Below are 25,063 nucleotides of genomic sequence, written 5' to 3'. Positions count from 1 at the left end.
AACTGGGTATGCTCACATCTACTGGAATGTCACTGCTTTCTAGGCTCTTTCAGAAGAGTTAGGAGATATGTACACACATAAGTATTTATACATACACTGAAAATCTTTAAGTACATTTAAATTTACAAAGATTTCACAAGCTTGGGGGCGCCTGGGTGGCTCAGTGGATTAAGCCGCTGCCTTCGGCTCAGGTCATGATCTCAGGGTCCTGGGATCGAGCCCCACATCGGGCTCTCTGCTCTGCAGGGAGCCTGCTTCCTCCTCTCTCTCTGCCTGCCTCTCTGCCTACTTGTGATCTCTCTCTCTGTCAAATAAATAAATAAAATCTTTAAAAAAAAAAAAAGATTTCACAAGCTTGGATAAGGACTCATAAGACGCTAGCATACTCAGATTAGGCTTTAATTTACAAGCAAAGATATAGTACCATAACAGAAAAAGAATGTAATACCAAATGTGCAGTTGCTAACAAATAAAGAAATTGAAATTTATGAAAATTAATAAATTCTGCCCTAGGAAAGAGACTGTTAAGAACTGAAATTTTTTTTTAAAGATTTTATTTATTCATTTGACAGAGAGAGATCACAAGTAGGCAGAGACAGAGAGAGAGAGGAGAAAGCAGGCTCTCTGCCGAGCAAAGAGCTGGATGCGGGACTCGATCCCAGAACCCTGAGATCATGACCTGAGCCGAAGGCAGAGGCTTAACCCACTGAGCCACCCAGGCGCCCAAGAACTGAAAATTTGTTAAAAAGGGGGAAAAAAAAGGGAAAGAAACTCAAAGGCATAGACTGTGAGAAAACACTGGTAAAGCATATACCAAATAAGGAACCTCTATGTAGATTATATCAAATCACAAAACCATAAGAAACTGACCAATTTTTCTAAAAGGAAGCAAAAAACATGACAAGATAATTCACTACAGATGTATAGGTGGCAGGTTAAGCAGAGATAGATGCTCAACACTGAGTCATTAGAGAGACAGGTCACAGCCACAAACTTACTAGAATGGCTGGAGTGAACGGCCCATGTCTTACATACAAGGATCAGCAACGATGTGAAGAAACTGGAAATCTAACACTCTGGAAGGAAATATGAAATGGCATAACCATCTAGAACACAAGCTGGCAAGTTCTCATAAAGTTAATATTTAGATCAGCTTCCTGCATGACAGTGTGTGAGGAGCTTTGCAGGCCTGCTTCCCATCAAAACTGGGGAAATGATAAAAACACAACTTAAAAGTGTCTGGAAATGGTCCTAGGGCATATAGCGAACGAGGAAGCACTTCCTCAAGGACATCTAATATTCAGTGAGAACAGCAAGAGCCAGTCACATTGAACTAAGACCATTCCCTCTCTCCCCACTGCAATGATAAAGGTGGCCACTCCATCCAGACTAGTACAGCCAAGAACACAGGGCTCCCTCTCCCTGGAGCTTCCAGGCAGAGAATTCTCTTCTCAGGAGGCAGTATGTTAGGATATTTGGATGAACAGTGTTCAGCTGCTGGCTCCCTCGTAAGGGCTACTTCCAGAGCTGCTCTCTGTTTTGTTAGGTTGACAAGGAGACTGTATGTGTACTGCACTCCTAAGGTCTCTCTCCAGTCTGAACATTCTGGTGCTCAACAAGGTTAAGCCTTTGGCTGAAGCCTTTCTTCCCATTTACTGTATACATTAGGCTTATCTGGACTGTGAAGTTTCTGTTGCTGAATCAGAGCCAACCTCTGGTTAAAGGCTTGTCCACATGAGCTGTATTCAAGACTTTTCTCCACTGTGAACTTTCTGATGTTGGAGGAGGTTGAAACGCTGGCTAAATGATTTCCCACAATTGCTGCACTCATAAGGCATTTCTCCAGTGTGAATCCTCCGGTGTTTAACGAGACTGGAGCTGTGGCGAAAAAATTTCCCACATTCCCTGCACTCATAAGGTCTTGCTCCAGTGTGAACCCTCTGATGTTTAACAAGGCTGGAATTCTCGCTAAAGAATCTTCCACATTCGTTGCACTTAAAAGGCTTTTCTCCAGTGTGAACTTTCCGATGTTGCATGAGGCTAGAGCTTTGGCTAAAAAACTTCCCACATTCGCTGCACTCATAAGGCCTTTCTCCAGTGTGAACCCTCCAGTGATTAATAAGGCTTGACTTGTGGCTATAGAATTTCCCACATTCACTGCACTTATAAGGTCTTTCTCCAGTGTGAACTCTCTGATGTTTCATGAGGCTTGAGTTAAAGCTAAAAAATTTCCCACATTCACTGCACTCGTAAGGCCTCACTCCAGTGTGAATCCTATGATGCTGAACGAGTGTGGAATTATGCCTGAAGGCTTTCCCACATTCACTGCACGTAAAAGGTTTTTCTCCAGTGTGAACTCTCTGGTGTTGAATGAGGTCAGCATTGCGGCTAAACGATTTCCCACATTCACTACACCCATAAGGCCTTTCTCCAGTGTGAACTATTTGATGTATAAAAAGGTTTGATTTATGGCTAAATAATTTCCCACATTCGCTGCATTCAAAAGGCTTTTCTCCAGTGTGTAGTCTCTGGTGCTGAACAAGTAAGTATTTCTGACCAAAGGCTTTCCCACATTCGCTGCATTTGTAATGCCTTTTCCCAGAGTGAAAGGCCTCCCCACTTTTGGTGCTCCCTTGTGGCTCTCCTCCGCCACAGGTCACCTGATGGTTGAGAAGACCAGAACTAACTGGGAAGTCCGTTCCGCCCTCCACACGATCTTCTGTTCTCAGAGGTTTCTCTCCACAGTGCCGCCTCTGGTGTTGAAGTTTTGCTCTGAGCACCCCTTCTATATAAACACTCCGCACACGAGGGGCTTCCTTGGCCTCCGCTCTACGCTGCCAACCTGAAAGCAAAGAGATGCTGATGAAGTGTCTGCAGACGTGAGTGGGAGGGCGCAGCTTGCTTACAGATGTCTCACACACCCAGTGAACAGTCCATCGTGGTGCTGGCAGAATCAGGCCCGAGGTTCAGAGTGAGGAAGGGCCCACTGTGCTGCGCCGGACCTGGCAAGCTCATGGGTTGGTGGGAGGCCTCAGGAGCAGCGAGGACACTAGAACAGAGTGCGGCTCAGGGAGGAGAGGCCGGGGCTCTGACACACTCCTCTGCAGACGGCCTTCCACAAGGCCGCTGACGACCTGGGAGCACAGTGCAGGAGGGTGTGGGCAGGCCCAGAAGACAATCAAATGCAACCAAATAGCTGGTCTTCAGGGACTATTAAGAATACGTGCACGTGCCTCATGACACATTCTCTGAAAGCTGTATTACGACCGTGAAAACCTCATATTCTGCTGCCTAAACCTCCTCACAGACAGGCCATGAACTCTGCGACCACATATACTAGTGTGATGTGGGCCCGTCACAAGTCCTCCTTCCTACCCTCCCCCTTGAGTGCGACCTAGCCCCATTCACACGCACCAGCGAAATCCCCTCACTCCTTTCTTGTGCAGCCCACCCTGACTCCTCAAGAGGGGGATCGCCACAGGTCCCCTCTACTTCCCCCCGGCCTGGCTGGGCCCGTTCCCTTGGGACTGCCTCCCAGGTGACCCCCCCCCCTTCTCAGTATGCAGGGACGGTCTCTCCAAGACCTTTGAGTACCATAAATTCTGTTATTCCTGTACCTCTCCTGTCGTGGCTGCTCCTATCTTCATGAGAGAATACAAAATGATTTACACAGCAAACAGGATGGCCTATGATGCCAGTCACAAGTGAGGGCAGAGTTAGTAAATGCCCCTTAACTGCTTGGCTTACAAACCGGCTGTCTACCTGGAAAGGCTGGGTGTCGTGCTGGCCTTCCTGTGTGCTGCTCTCGGCTGCTCTGTGCAGCCTCTCTCAGGCACCGCCAAAGCTTTCCACCCTAAACTGTGGCGCTCATTCCCCTAAAATACCCTGAGACTTCACTTCTGGCCAGCCCTGACTCAACAGGGTGCTGGTGAGGAGAGGAAGTGTTCTCCTAGTGCTCCTGTAAGAGACAGACTGGTAGCATTGGGTAAAAACAGTATGAAGGCTCCACTGGAATTGAGCGTGAGCGTGGAAGGGTAACCTCCTTGCAGCCACCAAAGAAACACAGCATATCAGTTGTTGGCTATTAGCTGATCTGTCAGCAGAGGAGGGCTGGGTAGCCCTCAGGAGAGAGAACTCCTGTGGACTCGTGGCACCAGGACTGGGAGGTTTCTCGTGTTCCCATTCTAGTCCATGTTGCCGCTCGATCCTAAGCGGGGATGTGGCATCTCAGGAAGTCTGCCATGGCATCCTGAGAGGGTCGGTGCTGCTGGTGACCCCTGTACTGTGTGTGTCACTGCTGGACCTCCCAAGCCCATGGGCATCAACAGGTCCCATCCCTGGAGATAAATGGCTCAAGTTCTTATGGCCCAGGATCCCAGCATTTCATTCTAGCACCTCTCAATAACTAGAGGAAGTTAGCCAATAATTCAAGAAAGGTAAACACCTTCGAAACCCTTCTGGGTTCTGCTTCATTCCACTGCCTATCAACTCGCCAACTCTGCTCCCAAGGTCCGAGACGGATCCCAAAAGGACATTCGGCCACCACAGCTCTTCTCAACAGTCCATCCCAGCTGAGGTCACCCTAAGAGATGGGCCACAGGAAGGATGCACCCCATGTCTTTCCAGACCCAGCAGGTCAAGAACACAAATCACAAGGAATTAGAAACTGAAACAAGTGACGTCAGAAGACTGGAAATCCAAACTACTCTGAAAGATTTCACACAAAGAGATGGGGGAAAGGCGCTCCCTGGTTACCAGGAGTGCTCAGTACGGCCCTGCAGCTCCTGCTCACAGGCGGCCGCAGAGGCGAGGCAGCTGCCAGCGTTACTGAAGAGGCCTGAGATACATACTTTACTTAAAGATCTTCTGGCCTGACAAGTTTGAATCTCACCTGGCATTTTGGCTGAAGTCACCCAAGGAGGATAGAGGACATCCCAAATGCCAGGGCAGGGGTGACAGAGGCCACAACTTTTGATGCGATTAGAAAAGCTTCAGGTGAGGAATCTGAAAGTTCTACCAGACCTCAGGATTCAGAAGCCCTGCCTTTACCGACTGGGATTTTCACGGCCTGGAGACAGGCAACAGAACCACAAGGAAGCGCTCACGCTCCTCCACAGAAACGAGGACAGTTCGGTGGGTCTGTCCCGAGTGTGTTTTCAATCCAGGGGAGGCCCATTTGTCGGAGTCTAGGAGCTGTTCTTGCAGGTGCCCTTCCCAACAGAGGGCGGCGCTGCTTAATCTCACTGACAGGCTCACACCACACAGGATGGAACTGGTTTCCCGACAGGCCGCGAGGGCTCCCCCTGACTGACACAGTCTGGCCCACCACATGGTCCTCCCCGTGTGCAGGTACCCCATCCCCACTTATGCTACTTAGTCTGCTCCTTCTTTCCCAACTTGCTGACACCCCTACTGCCTCTGGGGGACTCATGGACAACTGAGAGACCTCACGAACTAACTACTAGGCAAGCCACCCCCAAATTACAACAGCTATAGGAACTATTAGAAGAGCCTCACCCTTCTATTACCCACAGGTCTGGTGGCTCAAGGAGCCACTCCACTGGAACCACCCAAGGATGCTTCCAGCTCCAAAATCGGCAACCGCCAAGGCCAAGCCGGTGAGGGTTCAACTAGTCCTCAGGCCCCATCATACCACCCAAGGGCAATCACCCACATACAACTCAACTAATTTCCTGGAACTCTTAGACATCTCCTAACTTTATGGGCTACAAGAGCCCAAGTCACCAACATTCCAAGCAATCCATTCAGACTTAAAGGAGGTACCCCTCTCAACTACTGGGTAATGCCAATAAAACCACTCGTGCCAAAGAAACTGCACTCAACGTCAACATTGCAACGGTTCTTCTTAATTGGCTGCCTGTCACCGGAACCCCTAACGCTTTGCGTTTTCCTGTTATAGAGAGGTGCCACTGATGTCACAGACAAAGCTGGAATGAGCCAAGGTCCCTGGTGTTACCAGTCAGAATCACCAAATGGAAACCTCTGGGGCTGCCCCTGCTGCTGAAGGTAGGAAACACACCACAGTATCCCAGGACCCTGAGATCATGACCTGAGCCGAAGGCAGAGACTTAACCCACTGAGACACCCAGGTGCCCCTGTCCATAAGTAATTTAAACAGCCCAGTTACTGCCCACAGTCAGTACTATCAGGACCCAGACAGGGTCCCCCCAAAGCACCTTGTCTGCTTACACCACCTGCCTTTGTTCCCAATGTACTCACGCAGGATGGCTCCAAATTATAATCAAGTCACCCCCACGGGCTTCTTGCTTGTGCCCCCGAGCCAGCTGCACTTGACAGTTCCCCATGTTAGGTCTCTTACCCTCCTCATGCTAACTACCTCATGGGCACATTATGCTGTAAATAACAGCACCTCAGGGGCACCTGGGTGGTTCAGCCCGTTAAGCATCCGACTTCTGGTTTCAGCTCAGGTCATGATCTCAGAGTCATGGAATCGAGCCTGGTGTCTGGCTCCACGCTCAATGCAGGGTCTGCCTAAGATTGTCTTCCTTTCCGCCACTCGCGCACTCTTTCCAACAATTCAGTAAATCAGTAACAGCACCTCTGGGTTCTACTGCAGCCCAAACTCATGGGTATAGCGCTTTATATACTCTCCCCTGCTGACGCCCAGTGAGCGCATGCACCAGCAGCAGATACCCTGAGGGGCCCCACGGTTCTTTATCCGCCGAATTCTTCCCCTTGGCTATCACACCAGGAAAAACAGGCAATTTTTCATTCCCATCTCATCAGGACCCACCATACCACAGGAGACACCAGAGCTGGCCCCAGGAGAGCAGGCTTTGTCCGACGACATCACGTCATGACTGCCAACCAGCACCTCTTGGCAGCCCGCTCAAGACCATGGACAAAGGCTGCTAAATATTGTCCCTTATGCAACAAGCACGCAAATCTCTAAGCCCAGATGGTCATGGGTAACAGACCAGCTTAACTGTTTACTAGCCAGGAAAGGAGTGTTGGAGCTATTCGGGGAACCTCCTGCTGTATGTGAGTCAGTAGTTCCAGACAGCTAGAAGCAAAGCTATGAAGATTAGGCCAAGAAGTAAAAATCTTTCATAACCTCACACCAAGAGGTACATGATCTGTTTCCTTGGCTTTCTCCCCACTAAGCGCAGGCCTGCCTGTGGCCGGGGTTTCAAACCCTCATCAAAGGCCTGCTAGGACTCCTCTCAGTTGTCACCTATGTCAAAGTTTGCCTTTGATGGGTAGACCTAGCTATTGCAGTCACCTTTTACGTCCCTACAACCCAGGTGGCAAACAGTAGCCATCAGTTAGTATTGTTGAGACATCACAGCGTTCGCTGTATTGTAACCTTTTAAATTTCCTATTTTCCTGTTGCCTCAACATCCCCACAAATAGGCTGTGAGTACCCCGCCCAGGTGACCAGCTTAACCAAGTGATAAGGCTGATTCCTGTCACAAGTCCCCCTTCTTGCCCCCTCCTGTGACCTAGTGACACTCAAATGTTCCAAATGAAATCCACTCACACCAAATCTTGTGTAACCCCCCACCCCAGACCCCCAGGAAAGGCACATGCTCATAGGCCCTCACTCACTCTCTGCTCCCCACTGCCTGCCTGAGCCCACTCCCTGCCTGCTCCCTCCCCTGGGAACCACTCCCCACGCGCACCCCCAGCATGTCATGACTGTCTCTCTAGACCTGCTGAGCAGAATAAGCTTTGTTTCTCCTGAGCTGCTCCTGTGTCTCCTCTTGTGGCCGTGCCTGACTGCCCATCTCACGAAGAATACAAAGGAAGGCCACTGTTGGGGAGCACTGCAGAGGGAGCAGCAGGAAAGAGAGGTGGGGGACAGCCCTGGGTCAGAAATCAGTAGACATAGTAAATGTGCAACTGAGAAAAGATGGAAATTAGCCATGGACTGTGCCTTGGCACCAAATCATCAGGGCCAGGCAGAAGGGTTCCTGGTGTGTCCTGAGCCCATCCCCAAGTTCACACCTGCCCAGCTCCGCCCTCCAAGTACCTCTCAGCGCGGCTGCAGTTAGGACTGCACAGGGAGGCACAAAAGGTTCTCTCCACCACTCCAACTGGGTGACTGCATGAGCGCTGGAAGATGCAAGTCCTGAGGGGAGAGAACACAGGCGGGTCAAAGTGACTACCCCACGGCAGCCCGCAGGAAAGAAAACTAAGTATTACCGGAGAAAGTGGAGGAGACTCTTGCGAGAACAACCCGGGGAGGCAGTTGCCATGTTGGCGCCTCAACTGCTGGGACAGGCACATCCTGTAGGTCAGCCAGAGGAAGAAAGCAGAGCCTAGGGCATGGAGCTGCTGGGGATCTTTACGGCATCCCCAGGCCACAGGGAGGCCAACAGGCTGTGATCCGTTAGGCTGATGAAGACTCTTAATCCCCAAATCCAAATGCGGCTTTGGGGCAGCAAGTACTAGGCCGCTCAAGGAGAGAAGGGGTGGTGAACGCAGCCCAGGCTATCGCGGCACCTACTCCCACGCACAGGGCAGGAAGAAACACCCATGGTGTGGCCCTGGGAAGGCAAGACCTGCCCCTGAGGGAAAGGGGAAGAGCAGAGCCCAGCCCAGGACGCTGCAGTGGGTTGTGAGGACCTTACCCAGAGAGGCCATCAGTGCAAAGTTCTCCAGCATCACATCACGGTACAGGAGTCTCTGGGCTTCATCAAGGAGCCCCCACTCTTCCCAAGAGAAGTGGACAGCCACATCCTCAAAGGTCACGCGGTCCTGTCAAGACAGGAAGGTTGAGCTGATGTGTGGCTTCCTTTCCCGGGACTCTAGGCACCCTCACAAGCGTCCACCCTCCTCCAGAGGTCCCCACCTTAGAGGAGATACCAAGCCCTGGGGCAACTGATGGCTGCTTGCTCCTCACCATCCCAAGAGGCCCTGTGTTCAGCCCTCAGCAGTAACAGGTGCGCAGGTAAATGCCATCTGAGCTCTGGGCCTGCCAGACAATTGACCTGGGGTCTCCTAGACTGTGCGGTCCAAACACAACTAACTTTGGGCCACTGTTCTCCCTTCAGCTCCCAGTACAAGAGCCTGGAGCCATCAGTTTACACTCCCACCCAACATACATATTGCTGTACCACACCTCCCTTCACTGCCACCAGCACCCCCTACCCGACATCCTGCATCTCCCTCGCCTCACCACGTGCTAGTGTGGCACATGCCATCCAGAGGGTGCTTGGAAAATGTAATCAGAATTCCATTCTGTCCCAGAATTCCAATGACCCCGACTGCCAGAGGCAACCCCTCAGCCTGCTTTCAAGGCCTTCTTGCCTGGCCCATATCCTTGCTTCATCCTCAGCCAACAGGAACTACACAGAGATCTCAGACACCCTTGGTCCTCTTCCACTTCGGTGTTGCAAAGGTGTCCCCTCACCTGTCAGTTTCCACTGATGCTTATTCGAAGCCCAAGCCCACTCGTCTCTCCAGGGAGGCCTATAATTGTCCCAGAGGATCCCATTTTCTCTTGAGCTAATCCCCTGGTCTCAACAAGGGTCAGAACAAGAGCCTGGGGATCGCAGAGCTGAATGAATAAGCAGTGGCACCAGCCTCGCTGTCATCTCGCTGCTTTGTCTCTGTATCATCTCATGTCTGTTGGCCCTGCCAGACCCTCTTCATGCCTACACCCTGACCATAGGGACACTATTCTCCCTCCTGGGTCTTTGTGAAGCCCACTACCCCGATCCAGGTGTCCAGCAAGAGACTCAGTCCTCAGCCCCACACTCTCCTCCTTGTCACCTGAAGATGCCCCACCAAATCTGACCCCCGGCTCCGTCCCGGTCCACACACTATCCGTAGTCTGGGTGTCTCCAACCTGACCTCTTCACCTCAACTTCAGACTCATGTGTCCAGATGCCCACCCGACACATGCACTGTGGGTCTCTGAAGCATCAGTTCAACACAGCCCCAACCTGACTCCTAGTATTCCCATGGAAAATGACTCTTTGCACCAACTCTGACATGGTGGTACTTGCCTGCTTCTAGCTACTACGGCCAAACATCGCCGAGTCACTGCTCCTTCCACTTCTCTCTCCCACCCTCCACATCAAAGAGTCTGCTTGCACCTACTGAAAAAACAGATCCAGATTCCCCCACATCCCACCTCCTCCACAGCCACCACTAACACTCACTCGGACAACCGCAGCTGCCTCCGCCCCAGTTTGCTCTCTGCTCTGCAGTGGGAGCAGCTCATTAAGTCTGGACCTGTCACTTCCCTCTTCTGCTCCAAACCTTCCCTGGCTCCTACCGCTCCAGAACAGAGTCCTAGCTCCTGGCTTCCATCAGGTCTTATTTCTGTCTCCTGCTGTTTCCACCAGACATGATGGACCTAAGTTTGTGTGAGCATTCCCGGCCCAGCCTCGCCTCCAGCATCTTCTAACGTTTATCAGTGTAAATGTTAAGGTCTTACAAATGTCATGCCACTGGTTGCCAGAAGTGGGAACCAATCCCTGTAATTTCTGGTCTGGACTCAGGCCCCTGACCTTAGGTGATCATCTTCCAGGGATCTGGGATGGAAGAGTAGGGACAAGGGCAGGCAAAGAGTCATAGAATCCTGCAGCCCACGCAGGTGGGAACTGAATAGGATGAGGATTTGGGATACCCCCTACTTACCTCTGCATGGTCTGGAAGCAAATCTCCAGCAACAGGAACCTACCGAAAAGCAAAGCCATGAGAAGCAGGCAACAGTGTTGGGCCCCAAACGCCCACCCAAGCCCGTCACATCATCTGGGCCTCATCCTCAGAGATGCCCATGACCAGCTGTGTAACTTAGGATAAACATTCAACCCCCGTGTGCCTCAATGTTGTCATCTGTAAAATGGGGATAATCGTGGTGCCCACCCTGTGGGGCCATTACTGGAACTGAATTCTTTCCTAAGTAGTGACTCTTACTGTCCTCATAATAACACCTTTGTCAATATTCTCAGGGCAAATAAACGGATAGGTATTGACAATGTGTTTTGCACATGCCTTTTAACTAAAAGAATGTGATATTTATATGAAGAAAGTGTTTATTTAAACATTAACTGATAGGGGCACCTGGGTGGCTCAGTCAGCCTTTGGCTCAGGTCATGATCCTGAGCCCCACATCGGGCTCCCTGCTCTGATAGATAAGTCCGCCCCTCCACTGCCGTCGGGACGGTCCAGTTCGGGTCACAGCTCTCCAGCAGTCCGTTGTATGAGCTTCCTCCACCCTCCTTACCCCATCCCTGTGTTCCCCCAAAAGTCTCTGAAAACTGAGCAACAGATGGGAGTCATTCCTCTGTTCATAACCCTCCGTGGCCATCAGCGCCCTCGGAACGAAGGCCCGGCCGCTCGGGCTGCCTTTCCAATGTGACCGCCCCCTCTCAGGTTGTTCCGAGGACACGAGGGAGTCCCCAGCTTTAAGACTCTAGCCCGGGCCCCGTACCTGTGCCTGTAACCTCCCCACGCCCCATCACACTGGCCGACAGAAATGTGGCCGCGGACACGAGCGCCTCACCGTCCCGGACCCAGGGGGCCGCTCCCTCCGGGCTCAGCTTGCGCGGGGCGAGCCCGGTATCAGCGCCTACCTGAGCCAGGTCCCTCCGCGCGGCCGCTGCCATCGGACTCTGTGGGCGGACACCGGGAGGAGGACCAGCCCGCGCGACCCCGATCCCTCACCGCTGCCGTACCTCAGACCCGCCTCCCCTCCCGCCACCCCACCCCAGGCAGCCTCCCCAAACCTCTGATCAGAGGGAACGGCCCCCAGGAACCCCAAAACGCCCGCCCCTGAGGCCGCGCCAGAAGTCCCGCCCAGCGCGTTCCGCCGCGAGCGAACGACCGCTTTCATTGGCTGAGCTTGGGCGGCGCGGGGCGCAGCGACTTTCGGGTAATGTAGTTTCCACGGAGCCCAACGTAATGGAAGGGGAAGAACTGGCAGAGACACCTGGCGGGAGAAACCTGGATCAAGAGCTGTCCCAGATTCTCCTCCAGAGACTGTCCTACATGTAGATGTCCCTGGATTCCGGTTCCCCTGCAAAGCTAGTGCTCCTACCGTCTCTCCTTCTGAAGAACTTTAAGAGGGTATTGAGAACCACAACAAAGGGAAAGGGGTTCCTTGTACTGAACCAGTTGTACGTTACCAAATTTCCCTTGCAAGGCGATGCCCAGTGTCAGAGACAGCCGCGGTGAAGCAATGTCTGATGGACGAGAAAAGCAACGCAGTTCTGAACGTAGGCCGGGGGACAGTTGTTCATCGCAAGCGTTCGCCTTCTTGCCCCACCCCGCACATCTGTGCCCTTCCCCTTTTTAAGGGCCCAACGTGGGTGTTCAAGTAGGACAATGGGCCTCAAAACCTTAAGCCAACACGCTTTCAGTCCCAGGTTTTCCTCCTTCATCCCTTTCTCTTCCGTATTCCCACTGCCCTTTCGTCTCCACGTACAAAGCAAACCCCTGCAGGCGGAGCGGACTATAGCTGGACTATTACTGACTCCGGGAAGCGTTGGTAAAAGAAACGCCACCACTTTAGCATGTGCTCTCCTAGCACCTCCCTTGCCCCTGGCTCCATTTCTCTCCTGTCCGTCTTCATTTCCCCAAATCTTCTGTCCCTTTTATCTGTGGGCTGAGCAGTGACCAAATTCATCACTGCCTTGGAATGACTCATGAGTACAAATGATGATGTAGCATTAACTCCTTCCTGAAATTCCCTGGAAGTAGGTGTTAAGTACTAGGGAAAGTACTCTGGAAAGGAGGTGAGGAGTCAGCATTGGAGTTGAGAACATGACATGACAGAGACCCAAGTGACGTTAGTTATTTAGTTATTTAGTTTAGGCCTCGATGTAGCATGGGTTAGGGTGAAACCTAACCCAAGTGTCCACCTGACCCACAGCAAAGCCGATCCCGGAGGTCAGGTATGTCATAGAAAAATGAGAACCGCACTCTCAAACTTTGATCTTTGTAACTCTGCCCCCTTCTTTGTCTTCCTCAGAGCACTATCAAGGTTTCTACCTGAATCTCTGTCTCCCAAATTGCAATTCTAATTGCCCAAGCAAGAGTCCATTCGCTTTACTTGGCAGTGAATTCTTTCTTGGTCAACAATATATACTCCAAATTTTTCCTCTTCTAGTCTGAAAAGTATACATTCTTATTCTATTTATTATAGTTAAGCTAAAAATCACAAATATGTATGTGATACATTTGAGCTGTGAAAATTAGTAATGGGAAACTTCACTAAAATGGAGTCAGGAGGTTTCTGCAGGGGAAGTTCTGACTCCCTCCACTTGTAGTTAGTTGCAGACTCAACAGGAAGAGATGGACTTGATCTTACCTGAGCAGGACCTTGCCTATTGATACTACTCTACTACTCCTGTAAGGGCCTACTTAGCCAGACCGGGTCCATCTCGGTTGAACAGCCATTTTGTTGTTTATGCAGTAAAACTTAAACTGACCCTGCCCCCAGCCCCAGAGGAACTTACTTAGAAGCAAGTCCCAGAAACCAGTAAAATGTGGTCGACCAGTCCCTGATAACAGAGCCCCAATACACACACACCTGTGTGTGGCCAGGCTCAACCACATGGCCTTTGCTCTATAAAAGTTAGTCTGTGAGGCTGGGAGTCCCTTGCTCTCTCTGTAAGAGGCAGCCCCAAATGGTCGGTTTACGGTCGGTTTGATTCTTGATGCTTGGCGCAAAATAAAGCTTTGCTTGACCTTCGCTTTGTATCAGTCTCGCTCCTTTGATCACGGACCCTAACACTCCAGCCATAGGAAGAAATGTTTTCCTCACCCCCCCACCCCAGACAATAGCTCAGCCCATGCAAAACCACCACCCTTTGAACTACGTCTTTACTTCAATGGATGTGTAGTTCATAACAGCCTTCCCAAGTTCCCTTGCTTCTCCTTGAAAAATTCTGTCCATGGACGCCTGAGTGGCTCAGTAGGTTAAGCCTCTGCCTTTGGCTCAGGTCATGATCTCAAGGTCCTGGGACTGAGCCCCACATCAGGCTCTCTGCTCAGCAGGGAGTTGGCTCCCCCCCTCCCCGCCCCGCCTGTCTCTCTGCCTATTTGTGATCTCTCTCTCTCTGTCAAATAAATAAATAAAATCTTTAAAAAAAATTCTGTCTGTCCTTTGTTCCCCAGACTTGCCTATGGTTTTGCTGCAGCCTGTTTGTCCTGGATTGCAATTATCTTTTCCCAAATAAACCCATGTTTTGCTTGTAAAATAACTGGCAGCCTCTATAACTCTGTAAACAGAGTTACAAATACATTTACTTCCCATTTAGAAATATAAGGGATTTATTTATTTTTTTTTAAAAGATTTATTTATTTGACAGAGAGAAATCACAAGAGAGGCAGGCAGAGAGAGAGGAAGGGAAGCAGGCTCTCCGCTGAGCAGAGAGCCCGATGCGGGACTCGATCCCAGGACCCCGAGATCATGACCTGAGCTGAAGGCAGCGGCTTAACCCACTGAGCCACCCAGGTGCCCCAGAAATATAAGGGATTTAGAACATTAAGCAACTAGCCTTCTCTCAGTGAATGTTGTCTGAAGGAATGCTTGGGAATTCTGATGCTGAGAACAAAGGTAAAAGAAAAAAAAATAAATTTCCTTACAACTTAAAGCCCATTAACAAGTCCTTGAGATAGGCAGGTGACCTTCCTCTTGGAACCCAACTGCCTGATGTTAATACTTTGCTGAGGGCAAAAGGCAATCTTAGCTTAATATTATCTTGACCTCCAAGATCCTGTAAGTCTAGTTTAGCATACAAAAATACCAGGAATGTCTGGCTGGTTCAATCGATAGAGTGTGTGACTCTTGATTTGGGGGCTGTGAGTTCAAGCCCCACTTCTGGAGGTTGAATTTACTTAGGGAAAAAAATATTTGTGCTGCCCTAATATGTAAAAATTACTTTAGAAACTTTCTTTATCTCTACCCCACCAAAGATATATGTTAGCAATCATCCTTCAAGCATATGATCCACTTATATACATCTGAACGGTCTTGTGACTAAGGTTTTACTCTGCAGTAATAAATGACCTTTTCCTAATAATAGCTAGCCCTTCAAGGGATTAGTCTGTCAAGGTCCTGGAAACCTTGCTTCCAAATTCCTTAGAGACTTAGGCTATGCATAGCCCTCTCCCAACTTTAGAGTACATAATCAATTACCCCCTCACAAACCCAGTGCTGCTCCTTCTGCCCACAGGTTCTGTCTCCATGTTTTAATTTTAATCATCTTTCTGCACCAATGACGTCTCAAGAATTTTTCTCAACTTTTCACTCCAAACTCCAACATTTGCATATCAATTCCATCATTTTAATTCCATAGGGGGATATATTCACATTTACAAAATAAATGATCATCTATTTTGAAAAAAGATGTACCTCTCTCACAGTCTTGATTCCTTCTCTCATTGCAGACTTTTCATCTGGGATCGCTCTTCCTTGAACTTAAATATTTTGCTTAGAATTTTATTTTCTGTGAGTTTGTTTTCCATTACATTCCTCATTTGGGGCCTCATATAATAATAGTCTTATGTCACAAATTCTTTTTTTTTTTTAAGATTTTTTATTTATTTGACAGAGAAAGACACAGAGAGAGACGGGACAAGCAGAGGAAGTGGGAGAGGGAGAAGCAGGCTACCTGCTGAGCAGAGAGCCTGAGGCTCGATCCCAGGATCCTGGGATCATGACCTGAGCTGAAGGCAGACAGTTAACGACTGGCACCTCTGTCACAATTTCTTAAGAGACATTTTTACTGTGCATAGAAATTTAATTTCATGGTCACTTTTTTCTGCATAGAGACTGTTCTTACTGCCCTCCTGACTCCCAAACGACATTCGGTACATCGCCTTTCTTTCAGACATTTGTAACATACCTACAAGAAATTGAATACATCTCTATGTACAGACTAAGAAATATTATCTTGTAAAAAGGTGCTGCACCCGTGTTCTACACAGTCACTGATTATACACTCAGGAGGAATGACTTCTGAGGTGATCAGAGGCACAAACACTGTGCACGTGCTTGAGCGGCGTTTAATATCCCTCTTCATGTCCACCTCGCCGGGTGTCTGGAGTCTTTGCTCTTCTGTTCCTCACCCTCCATGATGAGGCTTACAAGACTAACTCCAGAGTTGCAGGCTACAAGTTTACTCGATGACAATATTTATTAGCTTCCACCTGAAAAAAATCTGAGAGAAATTAATTTTCTGGTGAGCAGTCTCTGCGTAGAGTCCTGAAATTATATCTCTAAGCATTTCTGTAAACGTGTTACAGATCACCCTTATCGGAAATATGGGAGCTGCTCCTTTAAGGGAAAGAGAAGCCCCGCCTAGTCCTCAAGGAGACGCAATTTCTAGGCGCCGCTAGCTACGTGGCTCCAGAGGCAGCGCTGACACCTCTCGCCAGTGTGGTCGCGAAGGAAACCACGTTACCCAGGAGTCTCCGCGATGCTGGGCCAATGAAGGCTGGGGAGAGGGGCATTTCCGTTGGTGCGGGAGACGTCAGGGAGGGACTTCCGTTCCCCTCTTGAGCGGACATGTTGTTTGTTTTTAGATTAACTACTGGGTTAGTTCCCAGACAGCCGTCAGGCCTGAGTGACACGAGAAGGCAAACGCGAGAGGAGGCGTTGTCTCTCCTGAACAGAGGCGGGCCTGCGGATCGGTTCCTTGCACCTGTCGACCGCTAATGACCCCCCTCCCCTTCGCGGGCCTTCCCCGGTCCGCAGGTTCCGGTGGCCGCGGCCGCGCTGACCGACCCGGCGCAGGTGGGTGCTGCGCCCTCGGGTCCTCGCGCGACCTCCGTTTCTGAACTCCGACCCTCGATGAGAGCCGTTTCAGGGCGCTGCCGCTCAGGTCCCTGTGTCTATAGACTGCAGGGGCGCCCCTGGTTGGGCCCCATTTCTGATCGCAGGTGTGGCGGGGTGTGGAGGGACGTCGCGGATAGAGGGACTAGCATATGCAAAGGTTTGGGAGGCGATACAGACGGAGCATTCGGGAAACCTGGGGCCTTGGTGTGTGAAAGGATCAGAGTGTGAGGAGGACTTAGACTTGCGGTGTCAGCCTGAGCAGCTCTAACGTCACTGTGAGCGTGCTGGGAGCTATGGAGGGTTCTAGACAGGGGGAGACGCCATCTGAAGGCTTTTAAAAGTATTTCATAGGCTGCTTGTGGAACGAACAGACAAGGTTAGGAGTTGAGGCGGCCGATGAGGCACAGAAAGACAGACCTAGTCCGAGGTAACACAGCTGTCAGGTGGCCTGAAGACCTAGGCACAAAAGGTAGGCAGTTAGCCCCGGGTATTTGCGGGGGGGGGGGGGCAGCGGTAGGGGGAAGGCATGAGCTCCTTCGTGCTTGCTTGTCTCTCACAGTCTCCCTCTTCCCACAGGTTCCGATGAACTCAGAAGTCATTATGGACCCTGTACAGGTGAGGGAAGGGTGTCTGTGCTCTCAGCCATCCGACCCCCACCCACCTGGTCTCCAGGATTTGGGTACCATACAACACTCTATTTATACTTTATCGGCTCTTGAGTCTGAGGACCCTGGAGAAGTCTCCAGCCCAGGATTTTGAGCCCAAGCCAGGGATTATAGAGAGAGCTTCTAATTTTGGGTAACTGTTGGAATAAGATGTGGAGAGTTGTTCCAGGTACAGGAACTAACATGCGTATGTATTTGGGGGAGAGATTGAGATGGAAGTTTCCAAGAAACAGCAGGTCTCGCCTGTGTGTGGTAGGAATCAGGAGCAGGTGGCCAGGATTCAGGTCTAGAGTGACCAGCTGACTAGCTAGGCCTCTGTTCTGAGAGTTGTGTAGTCATGGGGGTGTGGAGTGGGGGAGGGAGGTGGTCTGCTCCAGGTTTTAGCAGGCACCCCGTGGATGCCAAGTGGAGAACAGACTGTGTGTGGTGAGGGTAGAAGGAGCTCTGGTGTACACAGGGAGACCAGGGAGGAGGCTGCTTCAACATTTAAGGTGAGCGGCAGGAAGGGATGAGCCAGAGGGGAACTGTGTAGGTGGGAGAAGTGTTGGATCACTTTTTTTTTCATGTGAGAGAGAGAGAACCCCAAGGTTTTAGCCCATATTAGCTGGAAGGGTAGAAGCTCCGTCAGCAGAGATGGGCAGATCAGTGCTAGACATAACTCAGACTGGATATTAGGATTTTAAATTTGTTGCCCATGTGAAGAGTCTAAGGTGTTCCAGAGAACACCAAGTGGAGGCATCAGGTGAGCTGCTGGACACAGGACTGGACTTCTGTGGAGGGGTTCATGATGGAGACATCCAAAAAGTAGCAGGTGGTGTGTAGGCAGGTTTAGGAGGAAGAATGTGCCATGCGGTGCAGTTAGTGAGCCAGGAAGGTGATGGTGGAGGCCAGTGACTGGGTGGGGGGCCAGAGTTGTGAGACAGAGTAGGATCCAGAATTATGTACACGTGCAAAGTAGTGTGAACTGATGGCTCCTGGGTCTTGGTTTTGGGGGCCTAAGGGAGAAAGGTGAGCCCAACTTTGGTTGTGGGGTAGCATGATTTTCGTAGCCCCAGGACAACTGGTTGGCAGGACGTGTGGGTGGGGGATGGGGAGAGCAGAGCAGTCCTGCAGGCTGGGCCCAGAGGTTAGATGGTACCTCTCGGACCGCCTGCCTGTGGTTGCTGTGGGCAGGCACCATAACAAAGGGACAGTTAGGAGAGTGCAAACACCGTTGGCATCCACTCCCTATATTTCCTGAGTTGGGGAATTAGGTAGGAAGAAATGCAGGAGGGAGATCTATGGGGGCCTGGATGGGTGTCCTTGGGAGAGAGGCTACTCATGGACTTGGCTCTCCCCATTGTGGCAGGGACAGGTGAACTTTGAGGACGTGGCCGTGTACTTCTCCCAGGAGGAGTGGGGTCTCCTTGATGAGGCTCAGAGACGCCTGTACCACCATGTGATGCTGGAGAACTTTGCACTTACGGCCTCGCTGAGTAAGTCCCTCACACCCACCCCAGTGTCCTGTACTGGGCTCTGCTGCTCCCCTATCTCCCAAGGATAGTTCAGTCCTTCCTGTTAGCAGAGTTTGTTCTCTCCCTGCCCGGATGCCCTGTCCAGATCCGTGTGCCCGTGTCCCCCAGTTTCTGCCCTCCCTCTCTACCTGACGTCTGCAGCAGCCTGTCTGCGTCAGGAACTGCAGGACCAGAGTGGTCACCCCTGGCTGAGACCAATGAGCTATTTGTGCAAGACCCTACTTTGAGGTTATTTTATAATACTTGGTTTTCTTCTCTGAGTGGTGGGTTACCCAAACCAGTGCTGCCCATTTACCTGTCTTGTCTTCCCTTTAGGAGATGAATCTTCCATGTCCCATGGGGTTCCCTCCCTGGACCTGGGCAGCAAGCCCTGGGGATCTGACTGGGCAGACGTTACTCCAGCCAGAACCGGAGAGGCTCAGGGTGGGTGTGGCCCTGGGGAATGGGAGTGGGGAAGGATGTGATGTTGGGACTGTGTTCCTGTCATTCCCTAACCTCTCTCCCACACTTTACTTTCGCATGTACCCACTTGTCTTATGCTCTGACCTTTGGCCTCTGGCTTTCCCCACCTCTGCATCCATAGCTCACCTGTTCCTCTCCACTGCTTCCTCTGCAGTGCCCCCCAACATTGGCTTTTACTCCGTGTGTCCTGAGATGTGCATGTGCCCTAAACTGCCCTGAGATACCAGCTGCTCAGTGGTAGCTCATCAGTAGTCAGGCTGTGTAGCTCTCACCTGTCCCCCCGTGGAATGTTCTTCCTGGGCTGTACCCCACAGGCTATACCCTGTCCTCCTAGTCAAGGCCTCTTCCATTCCTTTTTACTTTCTTTTTTTCCCCCTTAGACTTTTCCGTTCTATGACCTTTAGATGCCAACTACTGCACGGGAGCCCTTTACTCAGCTTGAGCTTGGGCCTCTTCTTCTGACAGCATTCCTCTGACCTTGATCTTACTTCGGTTAGACACACATATATAATAAGGTCCCCCTTCCATCAGTGTTGATTTGTACTTGTCCTGTACATTTGTCTGCTTTCAGGTTATTGGCATGGAATGGAGGACGAGGAGATAGCTTTTGAGCAGAACAGTTCTGTGGGAGTGTCACAGGTCAGGACTCCCAAGGCAGGTCCTTCTACCCAGAAGGCCCACCTCTGTGAGACATGTGGCTTGGTCTTGAGAGACATTTTGCATGTGGCTGAGTCCCAGGGAACACACCCTGAGCAGAAATCATACATGTGTGGGGCATGTGGGAAACAATTCTGCTTCAATGCAAACCTTCACCACCAGAAGCAGCACAGTGGAGAGGAGCACTTCAGAGGGGGCAAGGTCAGCCCCTTGTTTGTAAACAGCTCCCCTGTCGAACCACTGGGGATCCCTTGTACGACAGGGAAGAGTTATAAGGACTTCCCATCTAGCTCAAATATTTTCCAGCAGCATGCTCCTCATAGTAAATGGAAGCCAAACAGTAACACCAAATGTGTGGGTGCCTTTCACAGTGGACAAAGGCATTACGAGTGCAATGAATGTGGGAAAGCCTTCAGCCGCAAAGACTCACTTGTCCAGCACCAAAGAGTCCACACTGGAGAAAGGCCTTATGAATGCAGCGAATGTGGGAAAACCTTCAGCCGCAAACCCATACTTGCTCAGCACCAGAGAATCCACACTGGAGAAATGCCGTACGAGTGTGGTATATGTGGGAAAGTTTTCAATCATAGTTCCAACCTTATTGTACACCAGAGAGTTCACACTGGAGCGAGGCCTTACAAGTGCAGTGAATGTGGGAAAGCGTATAGCCACAAATCCACACTTGTTCAGCATGAGAGTATCCATACAGGAGAAAGGCCTTATGAGTGCAGCGAATGTGGGAAGTACTTTGGTCACAAATACAGACTCATTAAACACTGGAGTGTTCATACTGGAGCAAGGCCCTACGAGTGCATTGCATGTGGGAAGTTCTTTAGCCAGAGCTCTGACCTTATTGCACACCAGAGAGTTCACAATGGTGAAAAGCCCTATGTGTGCAGTGACTGTGGAAAAGCCTTTAGCCACAAACATGTACTTGTTCAACACCACAGAATTCACACTGGAGAAAGGCCATATAAGTGCAGTGAGTGTGGGAAGGCCTTCAGGCAAAGAGCTTCCCTCATCCGACACTGGAAAGTTCACACTGGAGAAAGGCCTTAGGATGGCAGGGAGTACATGATTTCCCTGTTCCATTAGTGACTGACAGCAGAGAGAAGCTCTGAGATTAGCCTTCTTGAGTAGCCATCAGCCGGAAGTTGAACCTCATACATTTAAACATCCACCCTGAGGAGATTGTTCTGAGTGCAACGTATGTGGGAAGCTTTCTGGTGCAGTGTTGCCCTTTGTAACCTGTCTGGAAGCCTTGCCAGAATTCTGTCACTGCCCATGTCTCTGGAAAAACAGAAAATAACAGCCATGTATGGAATGGCAGAGTCCCACATTGTGCATAAGTCACCCCAACATGTTCTAATAGGCAGTCCTCTACTCCTCCTCCCTTCCCCAGAGGGAATCATCAGTACCTGGAGCCCATTAAAAATCTTCACTCCTTCCTGCCTTCTCCACCACCAGCTGGTATAAGCATGGACACGACCTAACTTGGTCACAAGGTGGCAAGCTTTGTTCTGCCGGCTGCTTGCAGAGAAGGTTTCTGTTTTTCATGGACTTGGTTGGTCTCATTTTGCACTCACGGATTTGTGTAGTCTTCAAGTCACCTACCTTAGGAGTTGTCTGTCTCATGTTCTGTTTTTGCAACAAATGACTTAGTTTTTAAACTATAATTTTGGGAATTCCGTTCACTCTGTGAACAGAATTGGATTCTGCCGCTGTGAAGGGAGGAACAGCTTTTGTGAGAGCACCAAATGTTGCATCTCAGTGGTTAGCAGAATGGCAAACAAGGAACATCTTTCATTTTAGCCTAACTTCCATTACTGCTCAAGGTCTCCTATGAAATACTGATCTTGGTGGGCCTAACCTTTTGGCCTGTATGCCAAGATTTGTGATTACGGTCACCCTGAGCACTGGGCAGTTGTGACAGCCTCTGGTGTATCTGGGGGCAGTATGAATTGGTTCCCTAGTCCCATAGTCTCTTGATGAGAACTTGACCCCTGGGACCTGACAGTGCCCCTGAAATCTATTATTTAATAGATGTCACTGTCCCCTAAAAAGACTAGATAGGAATTATAATTGGCACAGATACTGAATAATAGGGAGTTGGGAGCAAACTACAGGGAGTGTGATTCTAATAAAGGTATATCCACATGTTTCCATCACTATGGCTTTGGTACAAGGTTACAGAAATTCTCAGGATTCCCATATTTGTGTCTCTTATGGCTACAGTCACTGTCAGAGCAATCAGTCAAAGCATTTTCTGCAATAAAATGCACATATTTATAGTGTACAGTTTGATAAGTTTTGATACATGTTTGCACCTGTGAAGCCAAGTTTTCTGATGTGCTCCACAATCCCTCTGCCCGTTACCCATTCCCAGGCAACCATTCATCTTGCTTTCTGTCACAGATTTATTTGAATTTCCCAGGATTTTTTTCAATGAGCAATAATCGCACCTCAGTTAAACCTCATTGGCTACAATACTGCCACTGCGCAAAGCTCCCAGAATTTTTTTATCTGTGGAAAAATTTATGTACATGGGTAACAAATATGTACTCTTCCGTATCTGGCTTTAACTTTGAATAATTACCTTGTGATCCATCAGTGTTAGGATCAGTTCATTCCTTTGCGTTCATGCTTTTTCTCTCATTTTAGAGAAGAAGTTCCAAATCAGGTGATCCAGTAGAGGGCTCACACAAAAACAAAGCTACAGTGTGCAACCTTTTCCTGGACGTGATGTGTTAACTTTCCTGACTTATTCTGTGGGTGACACAGACTCATCCTGGTGTAAAGTGGAAAGGGATTCCAGAACAGGGATAATACAAGAAGGTAGGGGTTTCTAAGAGAATGTCTTGGATAGTGGTTACCACAATCGTAGGCTTTTTTTTTTCCTTTTGCATTTTTAATCTTTCAATGATGAATTACATTGACTAATTTTAAAAAATTAAACCAGTCTTATGAGCCCCGTTTGGTCATAATGTATTCTTTTTATGTATTGTTGTATTTATTTGCCCTTTTTTTTTTTTTTAAAGATTTTGCATCTGTGTTCATGAGAGATGTTTCTAATTTTTCTTAATGCCTGGGTTTAAGTGGTATCACCATAATGCTGGTTTTATACATTACGTTGGTTAAGTATCCCCTGATTTTTAATTTTTAAATTTCAGTTTCTGAAGAACTGGTGCTGTTTCTTCCTTGTTTTGTAGAATTCACCAGTGAAATAATTGGACCTGGACTTTATTTTATGGGAAGATCTGTAATTACAAACTTAATTTTCATAGTGGATCTAGATCTGTAGAAGTTATCTTTTTTCCCATAGAGTGAGCATTGGTGCTTTGTGTCATTCAAGGAGTTCATTTCATTTAAGTAATCAAACTTTTCAAACCATTATTATTTTAATGCCTGCAAAGTCTTTACTGATGCCACCTCTAATCCCTGTGTTAACCTTAAAGATAAAATGGGTTTATTCAGGAGTAGCTGAGATTACAATCTAGGACAAGTGAATTTTATTAAAACCATAGGCAAGTCCAGAGAACGAAGGTAAAGAACGCTTTTTTATAGAGGAAAGGGGGAAGTTGGGAAGGGCTGTAATAAACTAAAAGTCCACTGGCCTAAACTGGGGCTTGTAACTACAGTTTGTTATTAGCTGAGCTGTCACTGTCTCTAATTGGTTGGATTGTTGCCAGGGGAGGAAGAAATCTCTCCTCCTGCCAGGATAATAAAATAGTATTGGCTGGCAAGGTCCACCTCCTCCTGTCGAGTCTGCAGTTGGCAGCTAGCGCCACGCACGAGAGCACCCCCTGCTGGCCGCCTGACCTCATTCTAAATGAGGTTTCCTTCTATTTGCACATTTCCCCCTTTTGATTAAGATCTTTCTTTGAAAGCATTGCCAATCAGTAGTCAGGTTCTTTATGCCTACTGGTTTTGTCCCTCAGTACCAGGAAGGTTGTCATGTCCTATGTTGGAAGCAAAGTTGAAGTGGAAACCAGTTAACGCCACATTTGGGGAATAAGGAAGGTTAGGAGGGAGAAACTCAAGAGTCTTGAAGCATCAGGCAGCATCACCTTATTGGGTGATCATTTAAAAAGATTTAAAAAAAAGGGGGGCGCCTGGGTGGCTCAGTGGATTAAGCCGCTGCCTTCGGCTCAGGTCATGATCTCAGGGTCCTGGGATCGAGCCCCACATCGGGCTCTCTGCTCCGCAGGGAGCCTGCTTCCTCCTCTCTCTCTGCCTGCCTCTCTGCCTACTTATGATCTCTCTCTCTCTGTCAAATAAATAAATAAAATCTTGGGGAGCCTGGGTGGCTCAGTGGGTTAAAGCCTCTGCCTTCAGCTCAGGTCATGATCCCAGGGTCCTGGGATCGGGCCCCACATGGGGCTCTCTGTTCAGCAGGAAGCCTGCTTCCTCCTCTCTCTCCCTGCCTGTCTCTCTGACTAGTTACAATCTCTGTCTATCAAATAAATAAATAAAATCTTAAAAAAAAAACATAAAATCTTTAAAAAAAGATAAAAAAAAACCTCAACAGCAAAATACAAAACAGTTCTATACAAGCCAAAAGTAACAATTTCAAATTCTATGATGGTTCTTTTTATTTTTTCACTTATTTGTCAGAGAGCACAGGCACAAGCAGAGAGAGCAGAGGGGGAAGCAGGCTCCCCACTGAGCAAGGAGCCTGATGCAGGACTAGATCCCAGGACCGTGAGGTTATAACCTGAGCCCAAAGCAGATGCTTAACGAACTGAGCCACCCAGGCATCTCTGTATAATGGTTCTAAACAAGGACCCTAGGTCTGAAAGTGAAATGAAATGTTTATTGGCACTTACGCCAACATAGGGGAGAAAGGGTCTCCCTATGAAGACAAACTCAGAGTGATGTATTCCTCTTGAAAATGTTTGCTTAGAGTGACCATGAGAACAGACTACCAAATACCGCTAGAGCACAGGGGGAGGGTGAACCAAGTGTGCTTGGGAAGAGTGTGGGTA

General features: G+C 49.3%; 2 protein-coding genes and 1 pseudogene across 4 annotated transcripts; 1 reads left to right on the top strand and 2 right to left on the bottom strand.

Moving 5' to 3' along the window:
* Nucleotides 1–1,613: 1,613 nt before the first annotated feature.
* Nucleotides 1,614–11,687, bottom strand: LOC123931133 (zinc finger protein 773-like). The gene is made up of 5 exons (XM_045987939.1): nt 11,571–11,687; nt 10,633–10,671; nt 8,616–8,742; nt 8,015–8,113; nt 1,614–2,842 (listed from the first exon to the last, which is right to left on the bottom strand). Exons 1-5 carry the CDS (start codon nt 11,601–11,603, stop codon nt 1,746–1,748), a joined length of 1,395 nt encoding a protein of 464 aa, XP_045843895.1. The 5' UTR covers nt 11,604–11,687; the 3' UTR covers nt 1,614–1,745.
* Nucleotides 11,688–16,521: 4,834 nt separating this feature from the next.
* ZNF772 (zinc finger protein 772) lies at nt 16,522–22,374 on the top strand. Of its 3 annotated transcripts, none has more exons than XM_045987937.1 (5): nt 16,522–16,738; nt 17,357–17,395; nt 18,800–18,920; nt 19,275–19,382; nt 19,993–22,374. In XM_045987937.1, exons 2-5 carry the CDS (start codon nt 17,363–17,365, stop codon nt 21,135–21,137), a joined length of 1,407 nt encoding a protein of 468 aa, XP_045843893.1. In that variant the 5' UTR covers nt 16,522–16,738; nt 17,357–17,362; the 3' UTR covers nt 21,138–22,374. The 3 variants fall into 3 exon arrangements, with proteins under 3 accessions (XP_045843893.1, XP_045843891.1, XP_045843894.1); XM_045987935.1 differs by having other exon boundaries at nt 18,794–18,920; XM_045987938.1 differs by lacking the exon at nt 19,275–19,382 and having other exon boundaries at nt 18,794–18,920.
* Nucleotides 22,375–22,453: 79 nt separating this feature from the next.
* On the bottom strand, nt 22,454–22,585 carry LOC123931989 (annotated as a pseudogene).
* Between the last annotated feature and the right edge of the window lie 2,478 nt (nt 22,586–25,063).

Source organism: Meles meles, chromosome 19 (genome assembly GCF_922984935.1).
Source record: "Meles meles chromosome 19, mMelMel3.1 paternal haplotype, whole genome shotgun sequence".
In the NCBI taxonomy this organism is placed as follows: Eukaryota; Metazoa; Chordata; class Mammalia; order Carnivora; family Mustelidae; genus Meles; species Meles meles.
The sequence above is the reverse complement of the archived record's forward strand: the minus strand, read 5'-3'. Positions and strand labels throughout refer to the sequence as shown.